Source organism: Perognathus longimembris, chromosome 16, assembly GCF_023159225.1.
Source record: "Perognathus longimembris pacificus isolate PPM17 chromosome 16, ASM2315922v1, whole genome shotgun sequence".
Taxonomy (NCBI): Eukaryota; Metazoa; Chordata; class Mammalia; order Rodentia; family Heteromyidae; genus Perognathus; species Perognathus longimembris.
The window spans coordinates 56,597,151-56,609,405 of NC_063176.1; the positions used below are offsets into that span (position 1 = coordinate 56,597,151).

The 12,255-nt window shown below is 68.2% G+C and overlaps 1 protein-coding gene and 1 long non-coding RNA gene across 2 annotated transcripts in view; both read left to right on the forward strand.

The window, feature by feature from the left end:
- Sorcs2 (sortilin related VPS10 domain containing receptor 2) overlaps nt 1–587 on the forward strand; it is an 89,127-nt gene extending 88,540 nt beyond the window's left edge. Inside the window, exon 17 of the mRNA XM_048364148.1 lies at nt 431–587. Within this exon, the coding sequence (XP_048220105.1) occupies nt 431–587 (157 nt within the window). The remainder of the gene's footprint in view (nt 1–430) is intronic.
- A 5,353-nt stretch (nt 588–5,940) lies between these two features.
- Nucleotides 5,941–10,755, forward strand: LOC125364704. Its single transcript, XR_007213558.1, has 4 exons — nt 5,941–6,050; nt 7,288–7,295; nt 7,461–7,541; nt 9,380–10,755. It is a non-coding gene; the product is annotated as an uncharacterized LOC125364704 (long non-coding RNA).
- Nucleotides 10,756–12,255: the final 1,500 nt, after the last annotated feature.

Consider the following 12,255-nt stretch of genomic DNA (forward strand, 5'->3'; position numbering starts at 1 on the left):
TCCTCCTCCTCCTCCTCCCCCTCCCCCTCCCCCTCCCCCTCCCCCTCCCCCTCCTCCTCCTCCGGATTCTGGAGCCTACACAAGAACACGGATGCGGTCAAGCCCAATCCCACTGACACCACCTCACGGAGAGGCAGACTACGGGGGAGGCTTACGTCTAAAGTAAAGGCTGCCGGAGGAGGAGGAGGCTCCCACCCTCCCCCCGCCCCACTGCGCGCACCTCCTCGTCTCACGGGCGGGAGGAAATGAGTCCACTGGGGAGCGTGGGAGTGGAGGGAGTCCTCTCCTCTTGTCCCAAGAGGACTTCATTACAGGGTCCCGGCGACTCAGAGCCGCGTGCGCCCCAAAGACCACGCCAGTGCCGGAATGGCCTGGCCGCGGCCCCGCCTGGCGGCCGCGGTTCTGACACACACCCCTGGTCTGCTGTCAGGAGAATGGTCTCCGGCCACCTACAGATCCTGGGAGCAGCTCCCTGGGAGGGGAAAAAAGACCCACCGCTCCCCGTGACCGAATTCCAGTGTTCAAAGGCCAAGATCGGCACGTCAGAGAAGATGGCTCTGCCAGGTACCAGCAACTCACGCCGATGATCCTAGCTACTCAGGAAGCTGAGATCTGAGGATTGCGGTTCAAAGCCAGCCCGGGCAGGAAAGTCCTCATGAGACTCTCATCTCCAATGAACCACCAGAAAATCCCAAGTGGCGCTGTGGCTCAAGTGGTAGAGCGCTAGCCTTGAGCTGAAGAGCTCAGGGACAGCGCCCAGGCCCAGAGATCAAGCCCCACGACTGACAAAAAAAAAAAAAGAAAATGAAGAAAAGAAAGAAAAGATAATGCTGATATAGCGTGTCGCTATGGAATGCATACCGAAGTGGTGTTGAAGCAATTAGAAGTAGAAAAATAACAGAGAGGCTAAAATGATAAGGAGAAGGAAGGCAGAGGGCATGTTTGTGCCAATTGAAGTAGAAGGAAGTTGAAGTGTAAAGAGAGATAAAGGAAATGCAATTCATGATTTTTAAAAAAAAAACACAGTGTTAACAAGACAGTTACAGCATTCGCCAACTTAAATACACCAAACGATGGGAAAATGCCAGTCACTGTGGGAAAAATACAGCAATGTAGATGACTTGAATAGGCTCTTTTTCTTTTGCCAGTCCTGGGCCTTGGACTCAGGGCCTGAGCACTGTCCCTGGCTCTTCCCGCTCAAGGCTAGCACTCTGCCACTTGAGCCACAGCGCCACTTCTGGCCGTTTTCTGTATATGTGGTGCTGGGGAATTGAACCCAGGGCCTCATGTATACGAGGCAAGCACTCTTGCCACTAGGCCATATCCCCAGCCCTTGAATAGGCTCTTTTGCAATAAGACATGGGTCCAGTAAAGGGGAAAAATATTTAAAAGTACGTAGACTAACTTACTGAACGGTATAAATAACGAGCTTAATCTAGTACAGAGATGGAGACGTTTGCACATGTTCGTAAAGCATTTGCCAAATATTTTTGTATGTGATTGCGAACAAAATCTCAGTAAGTTAAAGAAATCTGAGCTTTCCAGCTGTGGCATTAGAAAGAGCCTCTGGATTAGAACTGTGGCCCTGCAGTCAGCTCCCAGCTCTAACTTGCGGCCAGTTGCTTACATTTCGGAGTCTCTGTGTCCTGGAGTTAAGGCAAAGAAAAAAAGAAGAAAGGACTCCTTATCTGTTGAAGCTACTATGAGGACGCGTAACAGCACGCGTGTGAGGTCCTTCCGTGGGCCTGACGTGCCGCTCCGTGGAGTCCTTGCTGAAAAATCACAGCCGGGCACCGTGCAGTGGCTCACGCCTGTGACCCTAGCTGCTCAGGAGGCCGAGAGACTGAGGATCACAGTTCCAGGACGGCCTGGGCAGTACAATCTGTGAGATCCTGCCTCAAAACAGCGAGGACCGCAGACATCGCTCGAGTGGCAGAGCACCAGCCCAGCAGGCAGGCAGGCGGAGCAAGTACAAGACCCCGAGTTCAAATCCCGGGACACTGAAGAGAATGACCTCTTCCTCCCTCTCCCCCCAGCAGCTGCAGCGTGAGGAGGCCCATTCCAGTGTGGGCTTTGGGGGGGGACAGGTCGCAGCCAGGAGCCTGTGGCCACCGTCCCCTCTCTGGGTGACCCCAGTGCGGTCCTCACGAGGCAGGGCCGGGCTTCCGTGGCTTTGAGGCGGGTTGACCTCTGGGGTTGCAGCGAGGCTGGAGATGTATCCGTGGGGGTGACGGCGGCCGGCTACACGTGTGTGGCCTTTCGAGCCCCTGCAGCTCCGTTGGAACCCCAGGGGAGTGGGCCAAGGGCGAGCCGGGGCGCTGCCTGGGGGCTGGTCCCCTGGTTTCCCAGCTGTCCCGTGGCCCGCACAGGCAGGCAGGGCCCTGCGCCCTGCCCCGGGGGGTCTCTGCCCTCAGAGGGCCAGGCATCCAGGGCCTTCTGCACAGGTCCAAGGCTCCCCTTCTTCACCCAGAGTCTCCCCCCGCCCCGTCCCCCCAAAGGCCCGCTCTCCTGTCTGGAAGGCCGGTTCTGCTGGGTGTCCAGGGCCTTCCGGCCGCCTGCCCTGCCCCCGCCTGGGCACCAGGGGGCGGCAGTTCCCCTTTGCGCGGGTGGGTGCGGGCCGGCGGTGGGTGGGTGTGAGGGGGTAGCAGGAGAGGGCGGGGCCCCGCGGTCTGGACTGCGACCTTGGACCGTTGTTGTCGATGTTTCAATCCCCGGGGCCTTCGGGTGCCATGGGTGGGGACGGCTCCGTGTTTGGTGGCGAGCGCCCGCCTCAGCCTGGAGCGAGCCAGCGACCACCGCGCCTGTCCCGTCCGCTCCGTGACCACGCGCCTCCAGCGCCTCCCCCTGGGAGTCGTCAGGGTGCGGGTCCCCGCTTCTCTCCCAGCCTCGGTTTCCCTGCTCCGATGCGGCCTGGGGGGGGGGTGTAGGGCCCCTGGGCTCCCGGGCGGTGTCGGCGGACAGCAGGTCTGGCGGCAGTGCCGGCCCGACGTCCTCCCGCCCCCTCCGACGCGCACCCCCTGCGCCCCACTTCAGCCCCCAGACCAGGTGCTGGCGCAGGCGCTGAGCGGGACAGGGACTCACCAAGGCGGGGGGGCGCAGGGCCTCCCGACGGGCTGGGCCCTGCCGAGCCCTCCGCGGCGCGGGCACCTGACTTGTTTCTGGGGGGAAAGAGGAGGGGAGGAGAATCCGGGCAGCTATGGCTGCGAAGCCTTACGACAGCAGAGCTTCCCGAAGAGCGGACACCCGAGAGGAGAGGAGGGGAAGGAAGGGGTTAGGAGAGGAGAGGAGGGGACAGGAGAGGGAATGCCAGAGCTCCAGCCCCCTGAGCCCCGCTCAGCGCCTTCCAGGCTCTTCTGAACACAGGCTGCTTGCGTCTTTTGTGAGGGTTTTGTTTGGCCAGTCCTGGGCCTTGATCTCAGGGCCTGAGCACTGTCCCTGGCTTCTTCCCGCTCAAGGCTAGCACTCTGCCACTTGAGCCACAGCACCGCTTCTGGCCGTTTTCTACATATGTGGTGCTGGGGAATCGAACCCAGGGCTTCATGTATATGAGGCAGGCACTCTTGCCACTAGGCCACATCCCCAGCCCGTTGAGGTTTGTTGTTGTTGCTGCTGCTTTTGCCTTGAGCCTGGGACCTGGGCGCTGCCGCTCCGCCAGTCGCGCCGCAGCTCCGCTTCCGGCTTCTCACTGGCTCATTGGCGATGAGGGCGCCACACTCTCCTGCCCTGCCTGGCGAGCTTCGGAGCACAAGCCAGTGCTGAGCCGCCTGCCACCGTCCACGCTGACCCGACCCGGGCACCGGGCACCGTCCACGCTGACCCCGGGGTAGAACCCGGGCACTGTCCATGCTGACCCCGGGGTAGAACCCGGGCACTGTCCACGCTGACCCCGGGGTAGAACCCGGGCACTGTCCACGCTGACCCCGGGGTAGAACCCGGGCACTGTCCACGCTGACCCCGGGGGTAGAACCTGAGCACCCGGGCACTGTGCACGCTGACCCCGGGGTAGAACCCGGGCACTGTCCACGCTGACCCCGGGGTAGAACCCGGGCACTGTCCACGCTGACCCCGGGGTAGAACCTGAGCACCGGGCACTGCCCACGCTGACCCCGGGGTAGAACCCGGGCACTGTCCACGCTAACCCCGGGGTAGAACCCGGGCACTGTCCACGCTGACCCCGGGGTAGAACCCGGGCACTGTCCACGCTGACCCCGGGGTAGAACCCGGGCACTGTCCACGCTGACCCCGGGTAGAACCCGGGCACCGGGCACTGTCCACGCTGACCCCGGGTAGAACCCGGGCACCGGGCACTGTCCACACTGACCCCGGGGTAGAACCCGGGCACTGTCACACTGACCCCGGGGTAGAACCCGGGCACTGTCCACGCTGACCCCGGGGTAGAACCCGGGCACCGGGCACTGTCCACGCTGACCCCGGGGTAGAACCTGGGCACCGGGCACTGTCCACGCTGACCCCGGGGTAGAACCCGGGCACCGTCCACGCTGACCCCGGGGTAGAACCCGGGCACTGTCCACGCTGACCCCGGGGTAGAACCCGGGCACCGGGCACTGTCCACGCTGACCCCGGGGTAGAACCCGGGCACCGGGCACTGTCCACGCTGACCCCGGGGTAGAACCCGGGCACCGGGCACTGTCCACGCTGACCCCGGGGTAGAACCCGGGCACCGGGCACTGTCCACGCTGACCCCGGGGTAGAACCCGGGCACCGGGCACTGTCCACGCTGACCCCGGGGTAGAACCTGGGCACCGGGCACTGTCCACGCTGACCCCGGGGTAGAACCCGGGCACTGTCCACGCTGACCCCGGGGTAGAACCTGAGCACCCGGGCACTGTGCACGCTGACCCCGGGGTAGAACCCGGGCACTGTCCACGCTGACCCCGGGGTAGAACCCGGGCACTGTCCACGCTGACCCCGGGGTAGAACCTGAGCACCGGGCACTGCCCACGCTGACCCCGGGGTAGAACCCGGGCACTGTCCACGCTAACCCCGGGGTAGAACCCGGGCACTGTCCACGCTGACCCCGGGGTAGAACCCGGGCACTGTCCACGCTGACCCCGGGGTAGAACCCGGGCACTGTCCACGCTGACCCCGGGGTAGAACCCGGGCACCGGGCACTGTCCACGCTGACCCCGGGGTAGAACCCGGGCACCGGGCACTGTCCACACTGACCCCGGGGTAGAACCCGGGCACTGTCCACGCTGACCCCGGGGTAGAAACCCGGGCACCGGGCACTGTCCACGCTGACCCCGGGGTAGAACCTGGGCACCGGGCACTGTCCACGCTGACCCCGGGGTAGAACCCGGGCACCGTCCACGCTGACCCCGGGGTAGAACCCGGGCACTGTCCACGCTGACCCCGGGGTAGAACCCGGGCACCGGGCACTGTCCACGCTGACCCCGGGGTAGAACCCGGGCACCGGGCACTGTCCACGCTGACCCCGGGGTAGAACCCGGGCACCGGGCACTGTCCACGCTGACCCCGGGGTAGAACCCGGGCACCGGGCACTGTCCACGCTGACCCCGGGGTAGAACCCGGGCACCGGGCACTGTCCACGCTGACCCCGGGGTAGAACCCGGGCACCGGGCACTGTCCACGCTGACCCTGGGGTAGAACCTGGGCACCGGGCACTGTCCACGCTGACCCCGGGTTAGAACCCGGGCACTGTCCACGCTGACCCCGGGGTAGAACCCGGGCACCGTCCACGCTGACCCCGGGGTAGAACCCGGGCACTGTCCACGCTGACCCCGGGGTAGAACCCGAGCACCCGGGCAGGCAGGGTCGGCGGAGGCTGCTGCAGCCAGGCTGGAAGGCCTTGCCCGGCCCGCAGGCGCCCTGGTCCCTCGCCCTCCGCGGTGGGCCTTGCCCTCTGCCGTTGCTGTACCGGGGGCGGCTCCTCGGCCGGGCGAGCACAGAGGCGCCGGGCCCGCCGGCCCCTGCCGCCCCCGCAACCTGCCTCCGTGCCCCCCTCTCTCTTCCAGAACGCCAACCTGGCCCCCTGTGGAGCGACCCAGATGCCGGCTGGGGCACGCGAGGTACACAGGCCGGGCGGGGGTCACCCGCCCGCGGGGCCCGCTGGTGGGCAGGGTGTCGGGGGGCACTGTGGCCCTCGGTGCCGTTCTTGCCGCGCCGCGCCCCCTCCGGCCGGGCTGCGGTGGCGGGTCCGGGCCTGGTCGGCATGGGTGTGGCCCTGGATGGGTTCTGGGGCCCGCGCCCCAGCTCTCCTGGGCGGGGTCATCGCCGGGCGGCGGCGGCGGGGCCGTCCGAGTCCCTGGCCTCCAGGTGGCCCCGTGGGAGTCGGGGTGGTCTGAGCGGCCTCGGGGCACAGCCCGTGGGGGAGACTCCCTCCTGGGGTGGCTGGAGCCCCCGCCCTCCGTGTGATTTATGGGTCTGATCAGAGGCCTTCGATCCGGAAGGAAGACGCCTTCCAAAGCGGGGGTGCGGCGGGCGGGGCCGGCTCATAGAGGAAGTGAAGATGAAGGGGCTGGGGAGGCAGAGAATGGGGGGGCCAGGTCCCGGGGGGGGAGCCAGCCTAGGCCGAGAGGAGTTGTGAGAGGGCACCTCAGGCCAGGGCGGGCGGGGCGGCTCCCGCCTGGGGTCCCGGGGGCGAAGGGGAGCTCGGCCCGCGCCGTGGCGGTGGCGGCGTGACCGCGATCGTCCCGGGGGGCGCGGGAGCTCAGGTGGGGGGGCCGGCGATCCGGCCTGGCCAGGGCAAAGAGCGAGGCCCTGCCTCAAAAACAACCAACGCGGAAGGGCCCGAGGCGTGGCCCATGCAGCAGAGCGCCTGCCGCCAAGAACGGGGCCCTGAGTTCCACCTCTAGTGCCACCCGAGAGAGAGAGAGAGAGAGAGAGAGAGAGAGAGAGAGAGAGGAAGAAAGGAAGAGGCCCTGGCTGTGGCCAGGGTCAGATGGCAGGGCCAGCGTCAGACTCCACCCCTCCCCCACAGATTTGTCCTCAAGCACACGCTGGTAAACAGGGTAAACTGAGGCAACACGTTCCTCAGGATGGCCCAGACCACACAGAGCATGCGTGTCCAAGGAGCACAGTGCCGCCTCCCAGCTTCCGGTCTGGGCCGAATCCCCCGACCATGCCCTCGTGTGTCCACAGGGCCCTGACCAGGCCTGGCTCCAAGCAGCCCCCCTTCCTCCCCCGCCCCCCCCCCGCGTCCCGGCAGGCCCCCAGGGAACCAGCGGGCAGGCCGTGGGGTACGGGCGGCTCCTGGGGGCGGCGTCTGCCTCCTAAAGCCCCGGGTCTCTGCTCTTTCTCTTCCAGAGTACAAGGTAAGCGCTGCGGTCTCCTCGGCGCGGCCGCCCCGCCCCGCCCCGCCGCCAGGTTAAAAGCCCCCTTGTGTTTTGCTCTGTGTCGGCCATCAAGTACGTATCCCGGTTCCCTGCTCCGCCCTGCCCGCCGCGCCCGCTCCCGGTGACCGGGGCTCTCTCCCGCAGGTCTATCCTTACGACGCCCTCATGGTGACCAACCGAATCCGTGTGAAACTGCCCAAAGACGTGGACAGGACGCGGCTGGAGGTGAGCAGGCCCGGGCCTCGCTCCTGGGGGGATGGGGAGGGGGGCGGCCCCACCGCAGCCTCAGGGCACAGCGCCGGGGGGCCTGGGCCCAGGGGGAGGGGTATGGACAGTGGGGGAGGGGTATGGACAGTGAGGGAAGGGTATGGATGGGGGGAGGGCCTGGGCCCAGGGGGAGGGTTACGGACAGTGGGGGAGGGATATGGACAGTGGGGGAAGGGTATGGACGGGGGGGGGGAGGGCCTGGGCCCAGGGGGAGGGGTATGGACGGGGGGCAGGGTATGGACAGTGGGGGAAGGGTATGGACGGGGGAGGGCCTAGGCCCAGGGGGAGGGGTATGGACAGGGGGAGGGGTATGGATGGGGGGAGGGATATGCAGGGGGGAGGGTATGGACAGGGGGAGGGGGATGGACAGTGGGGAAGGGTATGGACGGGAGGGGAGGGCCTGGGCCCAGGGGGAGGGGTACGGACAGTGGGGGAGGGGTATGGACAGGGGAGAGGGGTATGGACGGGGGAGGGATATGCGGGGGGGAGGGCCTGGGCCCAGGGGTAGGGGTATGGATGGGGGAGGGATATGCAGGGGGGAGGGGTATGGACAGGGGGAGGGGTATGGACAGTGGGGAGGGGTATGAATGGGGGGGGAGGGCCTGGGCCCAGGGGGGGTGGTGGACAGGAGGGGGGCTCGCTTCTTTTCCCTGAGATTCAGACTGAGTCTGCGTGAGCTGCAGGGCGGGCCCTGGGGAGCTGTGGCCTGCCTCCTGAGGGGGGGAAGGGGGGCGCTGGCACCAGGAGTACCCGGCCGGGAGGCGGGCGGGGTGGACAGAGTCATGGCGGCCGCATCCTTCCACCTGCGGGGCAGCGGCCCGGCCCGTCAGCCAGCGAGCCCCCACTGTGCCGGCTGTCAAAGGTCGCAGAGCCCAGGTCGGCCCCTCTGGGGGGAGGGGTCCCCCGAGGCCGCTGCAGGTGGGAGAGGCGGGCGTGGGGCCACTGGGCGTCAGGGGGAAATCGGAGCCCTGCGTGGCGTGGCGTGTGCCCGGGCTTGCCCCTCCCCCCCCGCCCCCATCGATCACTGTGGGAGCCACTGAGGGGCCCTGGCCGGCTCCTGTCCAGCCCGTGTGGGGTGCGGGGCTGGGGGCCCCCTCCCGAGCCCCAGTCCCTCCGGGCGTGTGTCCAGGGAGGGCGCTGGTCATGGTGGAGGGGCAGCCCAGCCTCCCCACCAGCTTGGGGAGTGGGGGGCGGAGAGCCAGGGAGGGAGGGCAGCCGCCTCCGCTGCCACGCCCATCCTCAGCCGTGGGAGGGAGGGGCTGTGTGGAGCGGACTCGCTCTGGAAAGCCCCGGAATGTTGGGGAATGTTGGGGCTCCCGGGGAAGGGTGTGAGCAGGCCGGGACCAGTGCAGAGTTTCTCAGAGCGGGTGGGAGGGAGGGAGGGAGGGCTGGGAGGGGGGTCGATCCTCTCTTTGGCCCAGCCAGGCCCGGTGCCCTGGGGCTTAAGCCTTGTGCTGATTGCATTTGGTTCCTGGGGTGAACCTGAAGCCCCCCTCCCCCCGCCGGGCGTTCCAGGGCCTCTCGCGGGGCCCAGGCCCCAGCACTGGGCGCTCAGACCTACAGAGTGTGTACACGAGTGGGGCTGCGACCTAGCCTGGCCCCGGGTCCCCCTTCCCCCACCTCACCTCGGATGTGGGGATGGAAGGCCCCCCGCCTGGCGCCCGAAGGCCGGTGGAGGACCCCAGCCGAGCCGGGCGCCCCCGCAGGGGGGAGGACACCAGGGGCCGGGCCTCCCCACCCCCCCCCCCAGGGTGCTCGGGGATCAGCTGCTGACCGCCCCGTCTCCTTGCTTGAAGAGACACCTGTCGCCCGCCGAGTTCCAGCAGGTGTTCAGCATGAGCATGGAGGAGTTCGAGCGCCTGGCCCTGTGGAAGCGGAACGACCTCAAGAAGAAGGCCTTGCTCTTCTGACGGCCGCCGGCTGAGAGCCCCCCCCCCCCCCCCGTACCTCACCCCGGCTGGCGGGGGGGGGCGGGGTGGGCGCGGCCGGGCTGGTGGAGGGAGGGCCCCGCAGGGCGTCCGGTCTGAGCCAGTGACTCCTCCACTGCCTGTAGTGTAGGGCTGGGGGGGGGGGGCTCGCCCGCCCCTCCCCTCCCCTCCCCGGCACGGGCACTGCCGCCTGGCCGCCGCCCTGGTGCCCTGGCGGAGCCCTGCGGGCTGCGGGCGGGCGGGCAGAGCCCGGGGCAGGAGGGCCCGGGTGGCGTGCGGGCGCAGTGCCAAGCGCGGGGTGGCCCTCCTCCTAGCCGCCCGTGACGGGTCTCTTCGGGGGGGGGGGTGGCTGAAAGTCAAGCAGACGGGGTGCCCCCCAGCCCCTGCCCGCGCGACCCCCTCCTTCCAGATCACCCCGGACGCCTAGGTGACAGCTTCCAGCCGCACAGAGGTTTTTATTTTACTAAGACGTATGGCTTCCTCACGCGTAGACGCCGAGTTTAGTCCTGGGCCCCCACGGGCCGGCTCGCCTTACCTCCCCCCACGCGTGTGGTGTCTGTGTGCCCGGCCCCCGGGGCTCCTGCGGCTGAGGGCCCCCCCCCCGCGTCTCCCTCCGTGCGTGTGTGTCACTGGGGACAACCACGAGGACGGTCCCCAAGCGGTCCTGTTTGTACACGCGTGTGGACCGCCGCCGCCATGACCCGCTCTCCCCGCCGGCCAAGGTCGGGGAGTCGAGTTCTCCTTCCCCCGCGGGGCCTGCCCCCTCCCCCCGTGCACCGCGGTCTCGAGGCTGAGACGCGATTGGCACACGGCACCAGGGAGACGCGCCCCCCCCCCCCGTGGAGAAGGACGGGGCGCCGCCGCTCCCCCCCGCCCCCGCTGCCTCCAGATCCGTCGTGGGGTGTGGGTGAGGAGCGTGCCTGGCAGGCGGGGGCCCCCCCACCGCCCCAGGCCCGGACACCGGGGCCGGTGTCTCGTCCCCCTCCCCCCACCCCGTGTGCCCCGTCGGTCCCCACCACCGTGAGTCACGCTTACTCCGTTTCCTCACGCCCCGCCGCTCGCCGAGTCCCGCCCGGCGCGTGCTGTCCATCATCGGCCCGTGGGCCCTGGGGGGGGGGGGCGCCGGCACCCAACCCGCTTCCTGCCGTCCAGCCGTGGAAACCCCCTCCTTCCCATGTGCACCGTGTCGCGTCTGATCACAGAGAACGCTGAGAAAATAAAGTGACACGCCGCGGCCGCGGAGGGATGACGCTTTTCCACGCGTGGTGTGCGAGAGTGTGTGCGTGGGCGTGGTCCCTAAGGGCTCCGGCAGCCCTGGAAGGCGTGCGGGAGACGGGGCCCCGCCCGGAGGTGGAGACCCCACTTCCTGCAGCTGCGGCCCGGTCCCCACGGAGCCCCGGCCGTGAGACTGAGCCCCGCACCGCCAGCCACGTCGGGTGGAGAGGCCACGCGTGTCTGGCGGCTCCCAGGGCGGAGGCTCCACACCTGGCGGGTCATCCCCACGGAGAGCACGGGCCCAGGTTCCCAGGAGGGCCGGGCCCCCGGGACTGGCGGTGACTCGGTCTTCAGAACGGGTCTCCCCGGGTTCAAGGCCCTGCTCTGTAGAAGATCCCCGCTGGGTTTGCTCTGCCCTCTCACCATCACCCCGCGGGCTCTGACCGCTGGCCCCCGAGGAGGAGTGTGTGGGTCCCCCCACGCCATGGGTGTCCCCAGAAGCAGTCCCACTCTGAGAGCGGCCACGCGGGGACGCCCCCCCGCGGCGGGGGCTCTGTCCCTGCGCCCGCACCCTGCTTTGTGCCAGCGGCTGACCGACAAGCGCCACCCCCCCCCCCGCGGGGATGGGGAGTCTCGCAGGGACGCGCCTATGTTTCCTGGCGTGTGTCCCAAGGACGATGCGGGGGGAGGGGCCCCGGGCCGCCCCCCCCCCCCTGCCTTCCCCTCTTCGCCGTCCCCGGCCCCCAGCAGCCTCCAGTCCTGCCTCGTCTTTCCCAGGAGCAGCCTGCCGCGGGCCCCTGGCCCCCGGCCATCGCCCAGTCCATAGGAAAAGAAAAACCACTGACTCAGCGGATCCCACGCATGTCAGGCATGTCCACGCCGGGAGACGGGAGAGACCAAATGTGTATTTCACAATATCACACCCGCCCGCCCCACGTCCAACACCGAGCCGGGCTCTGTCTTCCAGGTCGGCCTTGCGTCGTCCACCAGGGCCCCGGCTTCCCGAGTCAGCCCCCGCCAGGGCCTGTGTGGGAAACCCAGGGGTGGGGGGTGGGAGAGGTCTCCTTCCCTCCCCTCCCCAGGGGGCAGCTGGGTGGGGGCTGCAGCTATGGACCCCCCCCCCCCCCCCGCCGGCTAGGAGGAAGCGTGGGAAACCCGTGGCAGGTCTTGGTATTTGCCTCCGGCGCGACACTTGCCAGGCGGGGAGTGGTGGCTCATTCCTGCAATCCCAGCCACGAGGCGGGCGGCAGGGGCGAGGCCGCGTGAGGCCCGCCCCGGGCAGAACCACAGGAGCGAGTTCCACAAATACTAACCAGGGGCGCGCGCCCGTGGCGGAAGCCTGTAATCCCGGCCACGCAGGAAGGCGAGACCTGCAGGGTCAGGCTTTCAGAGCCGCTCACGGCAGGAAGTCTTAGCGACTCCATCCCCACTTAGCTGACAAAAGGCCAGGCGAGAAGCCTGGCTCGGGCGGCACAGGCACAGCGGTGAGGAAGGGAGCTAGGCGAAAGCTTGAGGCCCCGGGTCGAACC